The following is a 16,943-nucleotide window of genomic DNA, read 5'->3' as shown; positions in this document are numbered from 1 at the left end:
TCCTACCCTGACCATGAATGTCCTTTTAGATCTGCTCCTGAAAGCTAATCTGTTGAGCGTTGATTCTAGATTAATAAGGAAAAATTACAAGATCATAAAAAATTGAAAATGGTTATAGATTAAATGTTGACCAAGAGCTGTTACAGTGTCCAACTCACATTAGAGAAACTAGATGGTGCACTCGATACTTTTACACAATGTGAAGTATGACTACATTTTTATGGCAAAACTATTTAGTTTGGTTCTGGATATAAAAACTAAAGGCAAATACCCAATGTAAAATAATCATTTGGAAAGAGTGCAACAGTTAGTGACATTGGCTCCAGCCTAATTATGTGGTTTTAATCAATCATTTAAAATGGCACAAAACAATATACAAAAATTGTTTATTTTCCTAACTGGGCACGGGTAAGCACTGTGCAATTGTGGCAAATAGCAAGCCAATTACTTGTTTTAGCCCTGTTTGCTGACAGGCATATCACTGGGCAAATCATGGATTTTTTTTAAAGTAGCCCTTTGCAGATAATGTCCTCATGAAGATTGTGTGTGCCTTTATTCAGATTAGTATAACAGTTCATATGGTGTAACCATGTAACGGAGAAGATTCACTCACCCAAATTGAATAAAATGGCTTTAGACAAAAAAAAACTAGAAGAGTCACAATCGAGTTCCTGTTTTTTTTTATAGGCCCCTTTAAGAATAAAGAAAGATGCTTTTATGATGAAGAACAGACCCCAACACTGACAACAGTATTATTAGTACTACAAATAGAGCGAAACTTCCAGGGACACATTTTAAAATGTCCCATATTTAATAATAGAATAAATAATTGCAATATTAACGTCACCAAAAAAGTGCATAAAGTCACAATAACCCAGCCAAACCAAGACTATCATTTACTTGAGATTCAACTTTGTCGGGTTACTTCGTACCCATCCTCATGTACTGTATAACTTTTGATGAATAAACTATCTATATACAAATGAGAGAAGGTCTCTTAAAAGTCTACTTGGCGCACTGAAGACATGTTGTAACCCGTGTAAACATGGGAAGAGGCAGGTACGCAAGACGCAGTGTTTCCCAGCTCCCGTTCTCCAAAACCACAAACAAATCAGGTTTGAAGGATCACCCTTCTTCAGCACAGGTGGTTCAGTGAAAATGACTGATCCACTGGTGCTCAATCAGGGATATCTTTAAAACCTGACCAGTTGGGGGCACAAGGACTGGAGTTGAGAACCACCAACGGTGTATGACGAGTACATGCCTCTTCCGGACTATTTATTCTATCATTAAATAGTGGATATTGCCCAGCACACACGCCTGGATGCTCTGCCCTACATTTGTTGCTCTGAAATCAAAAAAGTAGAGGTAATGTGCCTGGTTGTAAAAAAAGGTCTACATTTATTTAACACAGAGGAAAAGCAATCCTGACCGTATTTTAGAAAGATTTATACAATATTGAAACTTAGAATTCAAAGAACGGAAAGAAGCTTACTAAAATAATTCAGGTTTTCTTTAAATAGAAAGAGGAGCCGTTAGTCTGTTAATAAAAAATAGCGGTACTCTTGGACTGTAAATTAAAAAGTAGTGGTACTCTATATCCTAGAACCATCACACTAAGATCACTGTCTGAGATCTTGTCGTCGATGAGCGAGACTTATATTTACTGCTACTATTATGACACCAACACTATTTAGCCCTGATCTTTCCCGTTGTACAAAGACTTGAGTTTCAAACAAAAAACAAATTGCTTATAAAAGTTAAATATGGACAAAACAATACACGTACAGTTGGTTTAATAATAATAATAATAAAAATGTACCATGTGGAATGTGCACCAGTTTGTCAAAATGCTGAAGATTGTTTCAATAGGTCTAAACACTTCAACATAAATGTCAACCAACATAATTGGGGGGGAAATAGCACACATACTTCAACAAGTGATTTTAAAGTTTACGTTTTTCTCGATAGCAATTGCACATTGAGAACTGGGCTAGACAACGTAATGCTTCAAGTATGTTTCATGCCAATCATCATCAAGAATCATAACATTACTGGAAAGTACACTTGTTCTTTTGGAAGCTATTCGAGCCCTTCCATAGTAAAACAGACACACACAAAATGTAAAAGAAAATACAAAAATAATTATTCTTTGGGCTTAAAGAAACAGCAAAAATTCATATTGGTATACACAGAAATAATCCCAGTCTTGAGCTAGTTATACAGTAATCAAATGAATTCAAACATTTAACAAAAAATGGATGATCAATAAGGTATGGAACAGAATGTGTCATGTAAGCAAAGTGGAAATAAAAGTGTCACAAAGCAGTTTGCGGTCTCTATTTTTTTTTTAAAATTATAATTAAGGCTATTATATTTTGTCGAGAGCCAAATTTAAAATCAGATTTTGTTTTTGTCCATTTAGGAGAATAAAAATCGTTAAAGGCGCAGTCCCACCAAAACCACAGCGAATAAATGTCAGTAATATGTTTGTTGGGTAAATCTAGGTGACAAACTTTTTGCGAATAATATTTCAACGACGCTAAGCTTTTTTAGGTTTATTTAAGATTTTTATGTAGAATATATATTTGTTTTTACAGACGAAGGGTCACCCTATTTCATCTACTACAGAAGTAATAATCATGCCATCGTCCATAGCCTAACAGTGGTTTTCAAACAGGGTTTCTTATGAGCCCTTGGGTTCCCTGGGCATTTCTAAAGGGTTCCCTGCAATTTTCAAGTCATTTGAAAATTGTACCAAACACAGAAGAATTAGCTACGCTTCTGATTTCAGACGCGCTATTAGAGATGGGTTGGGGTTCCTTACAATGCTTCTGATTTCAGACGCGCTATTAGAGAGGGTTGGGGTTCCTTACAATGCATCTGATCTCAGACACTCTATTAGAGAGGGTTGGGGTTCCTTACAATGCATCTGATCTCAGACGCGCTTTTAGAGAGGGTTGGGGTTCCTTACAATGCATCTGATCTCAGATGCAGTATTAGAGAGGGTTGGGGTTCCTTACAATGCTTCTGATCTCACGTGCTAGATGGTTGGTGTTCCGCAAAACTTCACAATATAATTATAAGGTTCCATAACCCAAAAAATAAAAGGTTGGAAACCACTGGTCTAACAGTTAAGGAAAGAGAGCAACAAGTCTGATATAAAAGGAATTTGTGTTATAGTTGAAAAGAGATAATTTCACAGGATACCAAGAAGAATTATTTTCACTTACTGGTGATTTGTTTTTTAAAGGACACAACTACATTGGCAAATTATTTTTATTATCTTTAATTTAGGGTTGCCAAGTGGACCGGTCTCTCTCTAAAGAAAACGTTTTTTTTTCCATTGTGATATGTAAACAGTATTACGAAGGTTATTTTTAGATCATTTACATAAGTAGCGTTCTGAGGTATTCATGCCGTTTGAAGTCACAACTTTCAGACTAGATTTAAAAGTTTTTGTATGGCATGTAGGACAAGAGGGGCCTGCCATGCGCATCAAATTAAGAAACAAAATGTTAAAAATATTAGAGATGTTAAGTGGTACTGCACCTCTAAAGAATAGCTCTTCAAATGTCATATTATAGTAAGTAATAGACACGTCTTGTATTTTACAAAAGCATATGAAATCTCCACTGCTTTATAGCTGCATCACTGCTAATGGGACCCACCAATGCATGTAGAGTAGTCCCTCCTGCAGTAAAGTTATTATAACAACATACAAACCAGGGCTAGTACTACAAGTACTACAAGTCCATCAATTCAGAAGTGTAGTGAGAAAAAAACACAACTTTAAGAGCCCCATTTGTGTATTACTCACAAAAGATATATGACACTGATGTCACATTTTTTCCATGTTTTAAAAGTATACACTGGCGACACACTTTATTCGAGCTCGGCTAGTCCCACGAATTCGGGTATACCCGGGTGTATTGAGGTTTGTGACTGTTTTCTGCCCGAGTGCATTGAGGTATTTTCTAGGCAGGGATTGAAGCATTTTATTCCCACTGGCTGCAATACTGCACAGTATATATATATATACTGCATTACAATTCATTAATTTATGCCATCTGGTAGACACACAAAGCATTGCAGCCTATTAAATCCTAATCATTATCATTTAACAGATCAGCCGCCCGTCAGCCAGGCATGAACCCAGGCTGGGAAGGCAAACACAACGGGGCTTGTCAGAGGTGAGGAGTGGCGCATTCCAGGTATCTGCCAGGTACAAACTGGGCATTTGCTCGAATAAAGTGTGTCGGTGCAGTAGTAAAAAAAATGAAATATCTCTCTGTAAACAAAACAGAAGTTACTGGTAACTCAAAAAAAAAAAAAAATCAATTGATTCCAACAGATCACTGTATAAGATTTGTCAAGGAAAAGGATTTTAATTTCTGAGTAGGAAAAACAAGTTGACATTAGTGAACCATAAACAAACAGGTAAACATACAGAAAAAATATACTACATTTCGAACACCATTTTGTCCATGGTAACAATAATTAGCACAACTGTCAGCGGACGGTGGAAACTTGTAATAAATAGTCCCAAATAAAGAAATTTTTACACCATTTCTTAAAAAAAAAAAAAAACTATGGAGGGACAGGGTCCTTTCCAACACAGAAACTGTAGGCTGCCCTTACGTTTTTTCCTCTTTATATATATATGTATATAGAGCACATTGAAAGACACAAGTATATTGAGTAGCAAACAATATTCTTATCAGCTCAACACCTATGTTGTGGTCAGGACCTCTTTTGGTGCATTCATTTGTTGCTGTTGTTGAAGGACGGTCCACGTGGTGATTTCATGGAAACAAATATCCTGAAACAAACATGGCTGACAGTGAAACTGAACTTGGTCCACTTCTGGGGTTTTCCTATTTGTATCTTCGCTTCTTTAAACCATATGGGTGGAAACAGAAGCCTAGCGTTCTCTGCTTGACTGGAGAACTCTCCTGTGATTGTAGTCATTAGGTTTCCGGCGGCAGTCCTGCTCAAAAAATGGAGCATGTATTTGGGGTGCACATATTAAGCTCGTAGCTTCTTGTAGTGTCATTCCCACAATGACTTTTGGAATCTAGGAATGCAGTAATAAATAGATCAGTCACGTAGTAAGGCAGTGTGTATTGAACATGCATTCGTCTTGTGGGCTCAAATGCCACGAAGAGACACATGATACCAAACACGAGTTTATGAACAATTAATTTTGTGTTTGTCATTTTTTTTTCAAGGCTTTCCAGGTTTAATCTCCAAGAACATATAGTTAACGAGAAGGAAGACCCTCTCTTGTCACAATGATTTTTTTCCTCTTTGAGCCCCCCCACCCCCAAAAAGAAAAAAAGCTGAAGAAGAGTTTTTCCTTATTCCTCTTTTGAGGACCCGGATCTGGTTATTCCTCCTGAATAATTATGAACAATTCAGTTATGTATTTGTCTTTAAGTGTCCAGATAACACGGCCAGATGTCACACCCTCAGGATGCCCCAGATGTTTCCAGGTAACTCTGTAGTTTACGGACTGTAGTTTTGTCAAGAGAGCATAGGTCAAAGTCAAAGGTTGTGTTTGTGATATGGAAGTGTCCAGTTTCTTCTATAAGATTCACGATCTGAAAATGAGGCAGAGAGATAAATAACATTAGTCACAGAATAGCAAAATATTAAACCCCTTTTCAGTGACAGGGGCGCTGACACTGAATGTTTATAAAATAACATGACTGTCCATTTGTAATACACAGCCTGCTGTTCCTTGTACTAACGTTTACCTGAACCAAAATGTTTTCTCACAATATGCCAGTCCTTACTATTCAAGACTACCTATGTTAAAATGGCTGCAAGGATTGGCTTGCCAGCGATTGGAAATTGAGTGAGTGCCTTCACAGGCGCCTCACATTTTTCACAAATTTTGTAACTTATGCACTGTTTGAAAATTAGCAAATAGGGCCAGATTCAATTCGTGAAAAAAGCGCATTTAGTCTAGAGTCTGAAATAGGGCTTTAGCTGAAGAGAGGGACAGTGAGCAATAGAGTACGGGGACCCACTTACTGCATAAAAACAGAGCCACCTACTGTACTGTATACTCCATGTGGAGTGATACCTGTGAACACACCTTAAATACCTAGGAAATAAGCATATTTGCATATTAAAATTGGCTTATTTCCAATGCATCTCTCTCACAATAGTCGTATTCCAGGGTGTGCATAAAATTAGCCTAATGAAGCTCTGACAAGTTTGCAAAGCATTCTCAAATTTGCAAACATTTTCTCCTTAAAAAAAAGGGGGCCAATTTCTTTTGGTTTGCAAAGTGTGGAGAAAATGATGCACACTTCTACCAGTGAGCCAATGAGCAAGGGCCACGTCCTTATAATGCGTTCAACGACCAACACGCATCTCACTTTCATGTCAGAACCACGTTACCATTATTCCCCTGCTTATCAAAAAAAACAATGTAAGGGAAATTTACAGAATTTTGAGAATAACATAAAATGCAGATTCAAGTTTATCTGCACCTAGTTTTAAGCTACAAAATAATAATTAGATTATTCTGGGGTTTCTAAAACTATAGTTGGGGGAGCAATCCACAGAAATGTTTAAGAATAACCACATATAGGCAAAGGCAATTACCATTCGTGATCTGATATATACAGAGGCGACAAACTTTATTCTAACTCGACTAGTTCCGCGAATTTCAGAATATCCCGGTGATGTTCGGTTTTGTATCGTTATTTTCCCGGCTGTGATTAAAGCATTTTATTCCCGCTGGCTGCAATACTGCAATGCCGTGTAAAAACACATGGGGGCGTTTGCGAGCTGTTGTCTTTGAAACCGTCCCCTATAACCCCTAACATACAGTACTGTACACATACAGTACTGTATATGCACATCAATGATACTATGGGCCGGCGGGGGCGAGCTGTGTTTGCAGCAGAGAGAGATCCGCTGCTCTCTCTGCGCAAACATCGGCACATTAAAAATGATTTAAAATACATTTTTATTCATAGTGTAGATGTGCAGGGGGTCTCGGGAGCTGAACCGCGTTGGTTTAAGGTCCGGGGACCCACTGCTTCCAGAGATACAGCCCCCTTTATGAGGTGCCGGTATCCCTCTGCATTTAAAGGTCCAGATCACGTGACCGCGGCCTGTAAACCAAGCAGAGGGATACCGGCACCCCCTAGAGGGGCCTGTATCTCGGGGAGCAGGGGGTCCCCGGACCTAAAACCAAAACGTTTCTGCTCCGGAGACCCTCTGCACATCTACAGTATGAATAAAACACATATATAAATAAACACTTGTTCCTTACCTTTGCGGCTATGTGCTACGGTAACGAAGCAGCATTTCTGTATTTTTAATAATATTGTACAGTGAGCAGGGGGTTCCCTGAGCCAGAAATCAAAACTCAGGGGACCCCCTGCTCCTGCACAATATTATTAAAAATACAGAAATGCTGCTTCATTACCATAGCTGTTAGCCGCTACGGTAATGAAGGGGTTAACCCACCGTGCCCGCTTTATTGTGGGTGGCGGGGGTGGGTGAAGGGGGTATAAGCCCCTAACGGTGGTTGTTTAGGGCTTGCGGGGGGGGTAGCGGGAGGGATTAACCCCTTCATGACCGTAGCAGTATTAACTGTTACGGTCGTGAAGGGGTTAAGTGCACCCGCAACCCCCCCGCAAGTCCTAAACTCACACCAAGGGCCAAATACCCCCTTCACCCACCCCCGCTACCCATAAAAAAGCGGGCACGGTGGGTTAACCCCTTCATTGCCTTTGCGGCTATCAGCTATGGTAATGAAGCAGCATTTCTGTATTTTTAATAATATTGTGCAGGAGCAGGGGGTCCCCTGAGTTTTGATTTCTGGCTCAGGGAACCCCCTGCTCACTGTACAATATTATTAAAAATACAGAAATGCTGCTTCGTTACCGTAGCACATAGCCGCAAAGTTAAGGAACAAGTGTTTATTTATATATGTGTTTTATTCATACTGTAGATGTGCAGAGGGTCTCCGGGGCAGAAATGTTTTGGTTTTAGGTCCGGGGACCCCCTGCTCCCCGAGATACAGGCCCCTTTAGGGGGTGCCGGTATCCCTCTGCTTGGTTTACAGGCCGCGGTCACGTGATCGGGACCTTTAAATGCAGAGGGATACCAGCACCTCATAAAGGGGCCTGTATCTCGGGAAGCAGGGGGTCCCCGGACCTGAAACCAACGCGGTTCAGCTCCCGAGACCCCCTGCACATCTACACTATGAATAAAAATGTATTTTAAATAATTTTTAATGTGCCAATGTTTGCGCAGAGAGAGCAGCGGATCTCTCTCTCTGCTGCAAACACATCTCGCCCCCGCCGGCCCATAGTATCATTGATGTGCATATACAGTACTGTATGTGTACAGTACTGTATGTTAGGGGTTATAGGGGTTGTTGTTATATATATATATATATATATATATATACTGCATTACAATTCATGAATTTATGCCATCTGGCGGACACGCGAAGCATTGCAGCCTATTAAATCCTGAACCATTATCAATTAACACATCAACCGCGCGTCAGCCGGGCATGACCCGTGGCTTGGAATGCGGCATGCTCCGGGTGAACAGTGTCGCATTCCAGGAACAAGCCAGGGACAAACCGGTGATTTGTTAGAATAAAGTCTGCCGCAGCAGTATGTGAAAATAAATGCTAGCAACTATTCCTAGAATAAATCTGGAAGCAAAACAATGAAAAACCATTGCAGCCACTAGTTATTTTTTCCAAAGATGTTATCAAGCGAAGTTGAGAGATAATGTTACATAAAATGAAGCTTTGGTAAATACCGCATATCATACAGCTCATTTATACCCTTTGTATGTACTGTATATCTTAATTTATATAGGGCCATCCAAGCACATGGCACTTCACAGCAGTAATACACGTAACATAATAATAACATAACACATAGTGGGAATAAGCTCTTCAGACATAAAAGGGACATTAGGAAAAGGAGTCCCTGTGCTGAAGAGCTTACAATCTAATTGGTAAGTGGGGAGAACTTATTTCTGCAAGGGGTCAAGGTCAGTGCATATGAGATCTATAGTACTTTGTTCACAATTTAAAAGGCAGTAAAAACCACTTTGCTTTCTTTGACAGATGGGCATGCAGAAATAAACTGATTATCTGCTTTGCTGAAAGACTGTAATACAAAGTATTGCAAATCTTACAGCAAAAGGCTTAAAAGTGCCGTCTCATTCACTTAGGACTAGGGTTGCCAGGTGGGTTCTCCAAAAATACTGGACTTAATGGTGAAAGGTGCGTCAGGTCACTATGTCCAGGGAGGAAAATACCGGACACATACATGTCCAGTATTACAGTACCTCTTATTTTTTACTGGACAGAGTATCCAAATACAGGACAGTCCAGTTCAATACTGGACACCTGGCAACCCTACTTACTGTAGGACCAGATTTAACAAATAGCAATGATAAAGGAACTTTAATAGGTTAAACCAAAATGTTTGAAAGCTTTAATTAACAAGGAGTAGTTCTAGTAGCCGGATCGGTCCCTGGAGAAATGTGGATTTGAGGTACACTTGAAGATGAAATCTATGAGGTTTTGAAGGGTCTCTACACCACTGGATTCCATGTTTTTTTGGTTAAGGCGCCCTATGTGAAATTCTGAGGAACCCCAACCCTCTCTAATAGCACGTCTGAGATCAGATGCATTGTAAGGAACCCCAACCCTCTCTAATAGCGCGTCTGAGAACAGATGCATTGTAAGGAACCCCAACCCTCTCTAATAGCGCATCTGAGAACAGATGCATTGTAAGGAACCCCAACCCTCTCTAATAGCAGGTCTGAGATCAGATGCATTGTAAGGAACCCCAACCCTCTCTAATAGTGTCTGAGATCAGATGCATTTTAAATTCTTCTATATTTGGTAACATTTTCAAATGCCCTGAAAATTGCAGGGAACCCTTTAGGGATGCTACCCACTGAACCCAATGGTTCCTAGGAACTTCTGTTGAAAAACACTGTTCTACACTATAATTTAATCTATGTGGATCTTTAATGTTAGACTCCTAAAAGTATGACAACCTGCAATCAACCATTAAATAGGGGCAATGTGAACAAATGGGCATGTTAGTTAGCAGGTTAAATGTAGCGGACTGACAGTATTTATATTTTTAAACTTTTTTTTAGTCTCTTCGGTGCCTTATAGATGTACAGCATACCCCATGCATAGCAGCACTCTGGAGCTTTGCTTGCTTTTCTAGTGGGCATGCGTGATGAGCGCTGACAGCAAACTCAATGATAAGGGGAAGGGGGACCTCTAGCCTTCCACTCCGTTTACATGCGAGTGAGCATTCAAGATAACTCTGTACAGTTTTTTGGCCCTCAAATAGAAGTAAAGCATCAGACTCGTCAGTGTTCAAGATTACCAACAGACAGCATGACCATTACTGTGCATGACTAGATAGCAAAAAGACAAAGGAAAATAAATGGAATAATGAAATAATAATAGTGTACAAAATTGATTTAGATGTTGAAAAAAAAGTCTTGGTACTGTATAACCGTATTGCTTTGTTTCTGCCATGTGCTTCAATCACGTAAATCAGCTGGAGTTTGGGTGGGTGCGTAAGGAATACTCCCATTGGTAGCCAATCAAATTGCCGATAAATATATACCATAAAAATATATTATATATTGCGGTCTCATAAAACTCGGGAGTAAATATAATGGTAAGAAAGTGACATGATATTGCGTAAGATGCCATAATACAGTGTTGTACCTAAAATAGTAGTGTGTGACCTTGTGTTACCCTACGTTGGCTCGGCTTTATATTTCTGAAAATCATCCATCCAGAAAATTGGAAGCGCTCATAAATACAGGGTGCAGTAATCAACAGGGTCATATTGTTTACAGCTTTTAAACCTGACACTCGAGATCGAATGTTTGAGACTAGTTGCATATCCTCAGGGAGCTTATTATTGTATTACACAGATACAGTTTTACATTTCTTCACAGATTTAACAGTTAAGTATGACTTGAAGGTGGGGGAAAGGCCTAGGGGGTAGAGGGAGGGGGAATACACACCTGGCAAGATTATTTTAATTGTCTGCAATGAATAATAGAAATTCTCATAACGTAGGTTAATAGTAGGGATCATCACTGGCCCTGGTGGTTTGGTTTTGCCTAAAAAAAATAAAATGTGGGGGTTTGGTTTTGCCCAGGACACTTCTACGGTTTAGATTTTGGATTTTACATTTAATTAAAAAATATATACTGTATCTAGATTAAACATCACAGTGGAATTATATAAAAAGCCATTATATGTCATTAATAAAACTAGCAAATAGGCATGGGCTTATTGAGGTTTAAGAAATGTTTCAAAATTCTGTTACACCCTAATAAAAAGGCAAGTGCGGTGTCGGACTCCCTCAATACTTGTGCATTTTGGTTAATTTGCATTAGCAGAGATTTCCGGCTTCTTCGGAATATTTAACCCTTTGGGTGCCCCGAGACGTGCAGTAGCTACCACGTTATGGGGTCTGGCACAGCAAGGGCCCCAATGACATACAGTAGTAACTACGTCATAAAAAAAAAAGTCCACTCGTTTTCCTAGGGGACGCGAGCTACAAAGAAGTGGAACGAAAGGGGCGTGACTCCTCCCCTTTCATTCTGTCATCAGTGACGTAGTGATCACATGACCACTTCGAAGAGGCGACCACATGTCATCACCAGTGCTACAGCCCCTCTGGCACACAAAGGTACATCATGAGGGTATAATCAGACTTAATACGTGTGATCTAGTTTTTCCTGTAATAACTCATGCATTAGTTTTATACAGTTAGTGAAAATAGGTACGGGGCAAATGTTTTCCTTACACTTCCATTACATTTAACAGTTCACTTGCTGAATCCTTTGCATATTTCCCTACCTATAACCCACATACATACTGTACAAAACAGATATTGTACATGAACTTAACAAACACAATGGTTCATGCTTTAATTCTTTAGGGGGGGGTGGGGTGTGTGTGTGTGTGTGTGTGTGTGTGTGTGTGTGTGTGTGTGTGTGTGTGTGTGTGTGTGTGTGTGTGTGTGTGTGTGTGTGTGTGTGTGTGTGTGTGTGTGTGTGTCTATATATCATACAAATTATTTTTTATTTTAACTTTTAATGTACAAATAGTAACATAATTTTTTGTAAATAAAATGAAAACACCAGAAAGTTAAAAAAACAAATTTCACAATATAAATTAGCAGGGAGCCGTAATCTCTAGATACACCGTGTTAGGTCAATCTCATCCAGTTATTCCTTGTGTAGCCAAATCCCCTTGGACTATCATTCACTGACCCTGGTTCCCCTGTAAGTCCCCATAATGTGTGCACAGGGGGGGCATGATTCCTATGGGGTCTGCTCTACGTTCAGTGTGTGATGTTATATTGTTCAGCAGGCATGAGCAATAAAGTTATGAGCATCCTGTCACTGAAGTAAGGGGGGCATATGACAAGAATAGGCCGTCTTACAAGCCACTCCCCGGGGAATGAGGGGTTGTTCTTCCCTAAAGTGCAGAGCAGGTTAGCGCACACTTTTTTCCCTACAGCCCCCTCCCGGCAGTTCCCCTCTCTCCGCGCCGCCCCCCCTCCTCTTACCTCGGCTCTGGCGTCATGACGTCACGTTGCCATGGTGACACATCTAAGAAGCAGCCGGAGCCAAGGTAAGTGCAGTTTACAGAGAGGGAGCGACCCCCAGTTTGCGCACCACTGGTGTAGAGTAAAAGAAGAAGGAGAGAGTTCTTGTGCTGACCTCCAAGGAGTGAGGAGGCTTCTGGAAGAAATGCCAGAGTATGCAGACCTTGAATAGAGAGTCTTCTAGTAGAGAAGTGGCAGAGGCCTAGTCCTTGATGGGATAGGGCAGAGGGGCGCAATCTTTTTCCACTGTGCTCCCCTGCTGGCCTTCCCCCTCTCCTCCGCCCCCCCCCTCCTCCCCGTCTTACCGTGATTCAGACATCCTGGCGTGATGATGTCCCGTTGTCATGGTAACGTGACGTCACATGCCGCGTTACCATGGCGACGCATCACCGGGAGCGTCTTAAACATGGTAAGTAAGAAGCCCTGCAGCTTCCCGGCATTAATTTAAATGCCTTTGGAAAGAGCGCGGGCCGCTGTAAACCCTGCACCCCCCTCAGTGAATCTCCCCACTTTGCGTACCGCTGGGATAGGGTACGGTGATAAGAACATTGTCCCTCAGTTAACATAACATACAAGAATATGAATATCACACTTGGTTCCGCTGCAGTATTGGCATAGAATATCACAGTATAACCTGCCGGAGGGGACAATGAAGCCAGTTACATCTGTAAGTTGAAAATAACCTTACGACAAAAATGTCAGAATAAAGGATGGATCAAATGAACCGTGTATGATTTACTGGGCCACGTGCACGCGGTATACTACTCGCGGTATACTACTACTGTATTACGTTCATAACGGTGGTAAGTGGTAGAGAAACACAAAATAGCTTTTCAAATGCACAGTGACCTTGGGCAATCCCACTGTACCTTACTAAGCAAACTAAACTGTAAGCTCTTCAGATCGAGAATTTATTGCCAACTTTAATGTAATGTTGTACCAGTTGAAATACTTCTATTCAAACATTTGTTGTAAGTATATGTATAATATACACTAGGCATAATTACTTAATTAAATCATTTAAAAACATAGTTTAACAGATTTAGCGGCTTATTCTATGTCAGGCAAAGATCAGGCTGTTTTTGAATGAAATTCCTCACTGACCCTGCATTGGGTGATACTGAGATTCTAATGTTCATCTCATTCTCATATGCTCATTAGAAGGTACAAGGACAAAGTGATTTGCTTTGAAGTTCTTAAACAGATCACCAGTAGTGTTCCAATATGAATCCGTTAATATATATCACTTCCATCGGTTTATACGTGGAGGACTTTGTATTCCTTCTTTCCTACCCCTGTCATCTAGCAAACTAAAATTATTTAACTCTAAAAACTGATTTAAAACAAAAAAACACTTCTAAAAATCAGACACGTTTGAGTAGCTTAGAACGCCATCTGTTATCTTGACACAACCCATTAAATGCACCTCACTCATTACTTTGCTCCTATGTGGGAGTGTAATGTTTAAACAAGCACAGCAAAAATACTATATCAACTTGTGTCCCCAGACCATCCAGCAGGAATTTTATAATCTTCCTGTCAACAAGCAATCTTTATTTCCATCCCATGAGGTTTATTTTGTGCATCTGGTGAACCCTTTTCATGTTTTTTTGTGTGTGCTGTAGTCTACTCAGGCTCTTTGTGATACTTGGCCATGGGGTTAGGACTCACTACTGTGACCAACAGAAAGTTCAAACGTCATCGGTCGGGAGAGGACATTGTGACCTGTTTGTGGCCCGCAGCCATATTTGTAGATGTGTCAAATATCGGTGCAAAAATACAACAATTATGTCGGAGGTCGGGGAACTATGGATCAGCTCAGAGGGATCCTCTTGTTCCACTGTACCTAAACGGAAGCTTACCTGAACATGGCCCTCCCACAAAATGACCAGCAGCGCAGACTGCTGATCTAATAGGTTAAAACTAAGAGTGAAGCCTTTAGATAGTAATACTGTAGTTAATATTACAGACATACCCCGGTTTAAGGACACTCACTTTAAGTACACTCATGAGTAAGGACATATCGCCCAATAGGCAAACGGCAGCTCGCTCATGCGCCTGTCAGCACGCCCTGAACAGAAATACCGGCTCCCTACCTGTACCGAAGCTGTGCGCAAAGGGGAGACTATAGAGCCTGTTACACATGCGTTATTTACATCAGTTATGCACGTATATGACGACTGCAGTACAGTACATGCATCGATAAGTGGAAAAGGTAGTGCTTCACTTTAAGTACATTTTCGCTTTACATACTGTACATGCTCTGGACCCATTGCGTACGTTAGTGCGGGGTATGCCTGTATAAGTTTGTATAAGTAATTTTAAATGACTTTTGAAAGTAAGGAAACTTTCCACTGTTTCACTTCCAATGAGAATTCGTAACTGGGAGGTGTTAAGATAGTTAGCCATGAGTCCTAGGGAATTTGCAGCCACGACCGGAGATGCCTCCCCCCCACCTTCTGGCTGTGCGATTGGCCAGGGTCATTGTGCATGGGCTTGTGTCAGGGAGGAGGAGCAGGCCATGGGGTATATTGCCTGATGCATTTGGGGCTGTACTTCCTCTCCCCTGGCACAGCAACAGTAATATATATATATATTTAGTATTTCTGTGTATTGCCATGTACCCAGCATATTAAAAAAAACTGGCGGTAGTTTCGCAGGGTGGCAGACTGGGTCCTATGGCAGATGGTGGGCGAATGTCCTGGGATGTTTCAGGCTGATGGCATAATTTATTTATTTATAAAAAATGTTTTACCAGGGAGTAACACATTGAGAGTTACCTCTCGTTTTCAAGTATGTCCTGGGCATAGCGTTATAAAAAATGCATGGTTACATTAAAAGAACATGGTTATTCAGTGAATACACAGGCATTTCATGGACAGATAGTAATGCCCCTTTGGTGTATATTACTGTACCATGGTGGTTGAGCCGGTTATCTGGCCAGCAGGAGGGTAAGAGGGTCACAAGCCACGTGTATGCGTGGGCTCAAGACAGCCATGGGCAGTCTGGTACAGTTCGGTTTACAGGTTATATATAATGTTGACAAAATCTACATTTGTCACGGTTTCACTTGGAATTATTGTTTTTTTAATGATTTCCCCCCCCCCCCCCCCCGCCCCGTTACCTGCTGAAGAACGTGTCTTTCTCTTAGCGTCATTAATCTTCTGTGGAGCTCAACTAATTCATCTAGGTATGCCTATAAAGCAGAAAAAAAGAAAAACAATGTATTTAATGAACATGCACAGGTCATGAATAAATGTATAAAAAGTACTGTAGAAACACAGACAACGTGTAAAACATTCATTTCTTTACACCATATTGCATATGAATTAACACCAACTTGAAAATATTTTTTCTCGTATTTACATATACAGTTTAGAGCCTAGTGTCCACTCTCTTTGTTATCTGGTGCCCCTTGCATCAGGCACCAAAATGAAGTGTAAGGTCTTATTGTCAGGCACTCGTCGTGCCAGCAAAATACTACGTACAGCACTGGCCGAATTGTCAGCGAACAAAAACAAATGATGATTATTTTGCTGCCAGTTTACTTGGTATAATTTTCTGAATTCTCCAGAAATTAAGGGACGTCCCCGATTCAAACGAGCTTAAAAAATAAAAATCTATGCGAGCAGTGCAAACTGCAGCTTTAAAGCGAATTTCGTACATGTTTGTGTATAATGTATGTAACCTGAAGTTTAGCTTGAGTTTTACAGTCTCTGTCTCTAATTTATGTGTTTTCCCTATAATTAGAGATGTGCAAATCTGTCGAAATTCACTTCTTCAGTTTCTAGTGAACTTTCCAAAGGCTTTTAGAGCCAAACGCTCTAGCAAAACAGCCCAAATTGTTCCAAATGAGCTATTTTGCGTATTAAAAGTGGCGAAAATTGTTGCCTTGCGATTTTAAAACTTTTTTTTAATATATTCTAGTTAGAACGAGTATCAAAAGTAATCAAAGTTAATCGAACACGCAATGCCCACTTACTGTGAGCGTTAAGCAAGGGGAAAATGAGGATGACATTTGCAAAGTTCGCTTAGGCATTTGGAAAGTTTGCACACCTACTGTAACTGTAATTGGTAAAAAATAAAAATGTTTCAAGTTAGGCCGCGTCCAGGGTGAAGCTGTAATCGCCCGGACAACATGAGCGCCCGACATCACGGAGCTCGAGCGCCAGCGAGCGCACTCTCACCCTGGACGTGGCCTTAGTTTAATTAACAGAGATGTTCTATTGCTGTAGTGGAAGCACTGTATGCTAGGAGAGAATGGGGAAAAGCAGGGTTGCCGCC

The 16,943-nt window shown here is 40.5% G+C and overlaps 1 protein-coding gene across 4 annotated transcripts in view; it reads right to left on the bottom strand.

The window, feature by feature from the left end:
* Positions 1-1,381: 1,381 nt before the first annotated feature.
* Positions 1,382-16,943, bottom strand: part of MLLT3 (MLLT3 super elongation complex subunit) — a 343,568-nt gene continuing 328,006 nt past the window's right edge. For 3 of the 4 annotated variants that reach the window (XM_075594656.1, XM_075594654.1, XM_075594655.1), the window contains exons 11-12: positions 15,784-15,855; positions 1,382-5,603 (exon numbers count right to left, since the gene is read on the bottom strand). In XM_075594656.1, coding sequence (XP_075450771.1) covers positions 5,472-5,603; positions 15,784-15,855 — 204 coding nt within the window. In that variant the 3' untranslated portion in view covers positions 1,382-5,471. Of the gene's footprint in view, positions 5,604-15,783; positions 15,856-16,943 lie in introns of those variants that run through there. The other variant, XR_012800564.1, reaches the window with a different exon arrangement.

This window comes from Ascaphus truei, chromosome 1, assembly GCF_040206685.1.
Source record: "Ascaphus truei isolate aAscTru1 chromosome 1, aAscTru1.hap1, whole genome shotgun sequence".
Classification (NCBI taxonomy): Eukaryota; Metazoa; Chordata; class Amphibia; order Anura; family Ascaphidae; genus Ascaphus; species Ascaphus truei.
This window is presented reverse-complemented; position numbering and strand designations above follow the sequence as displayed.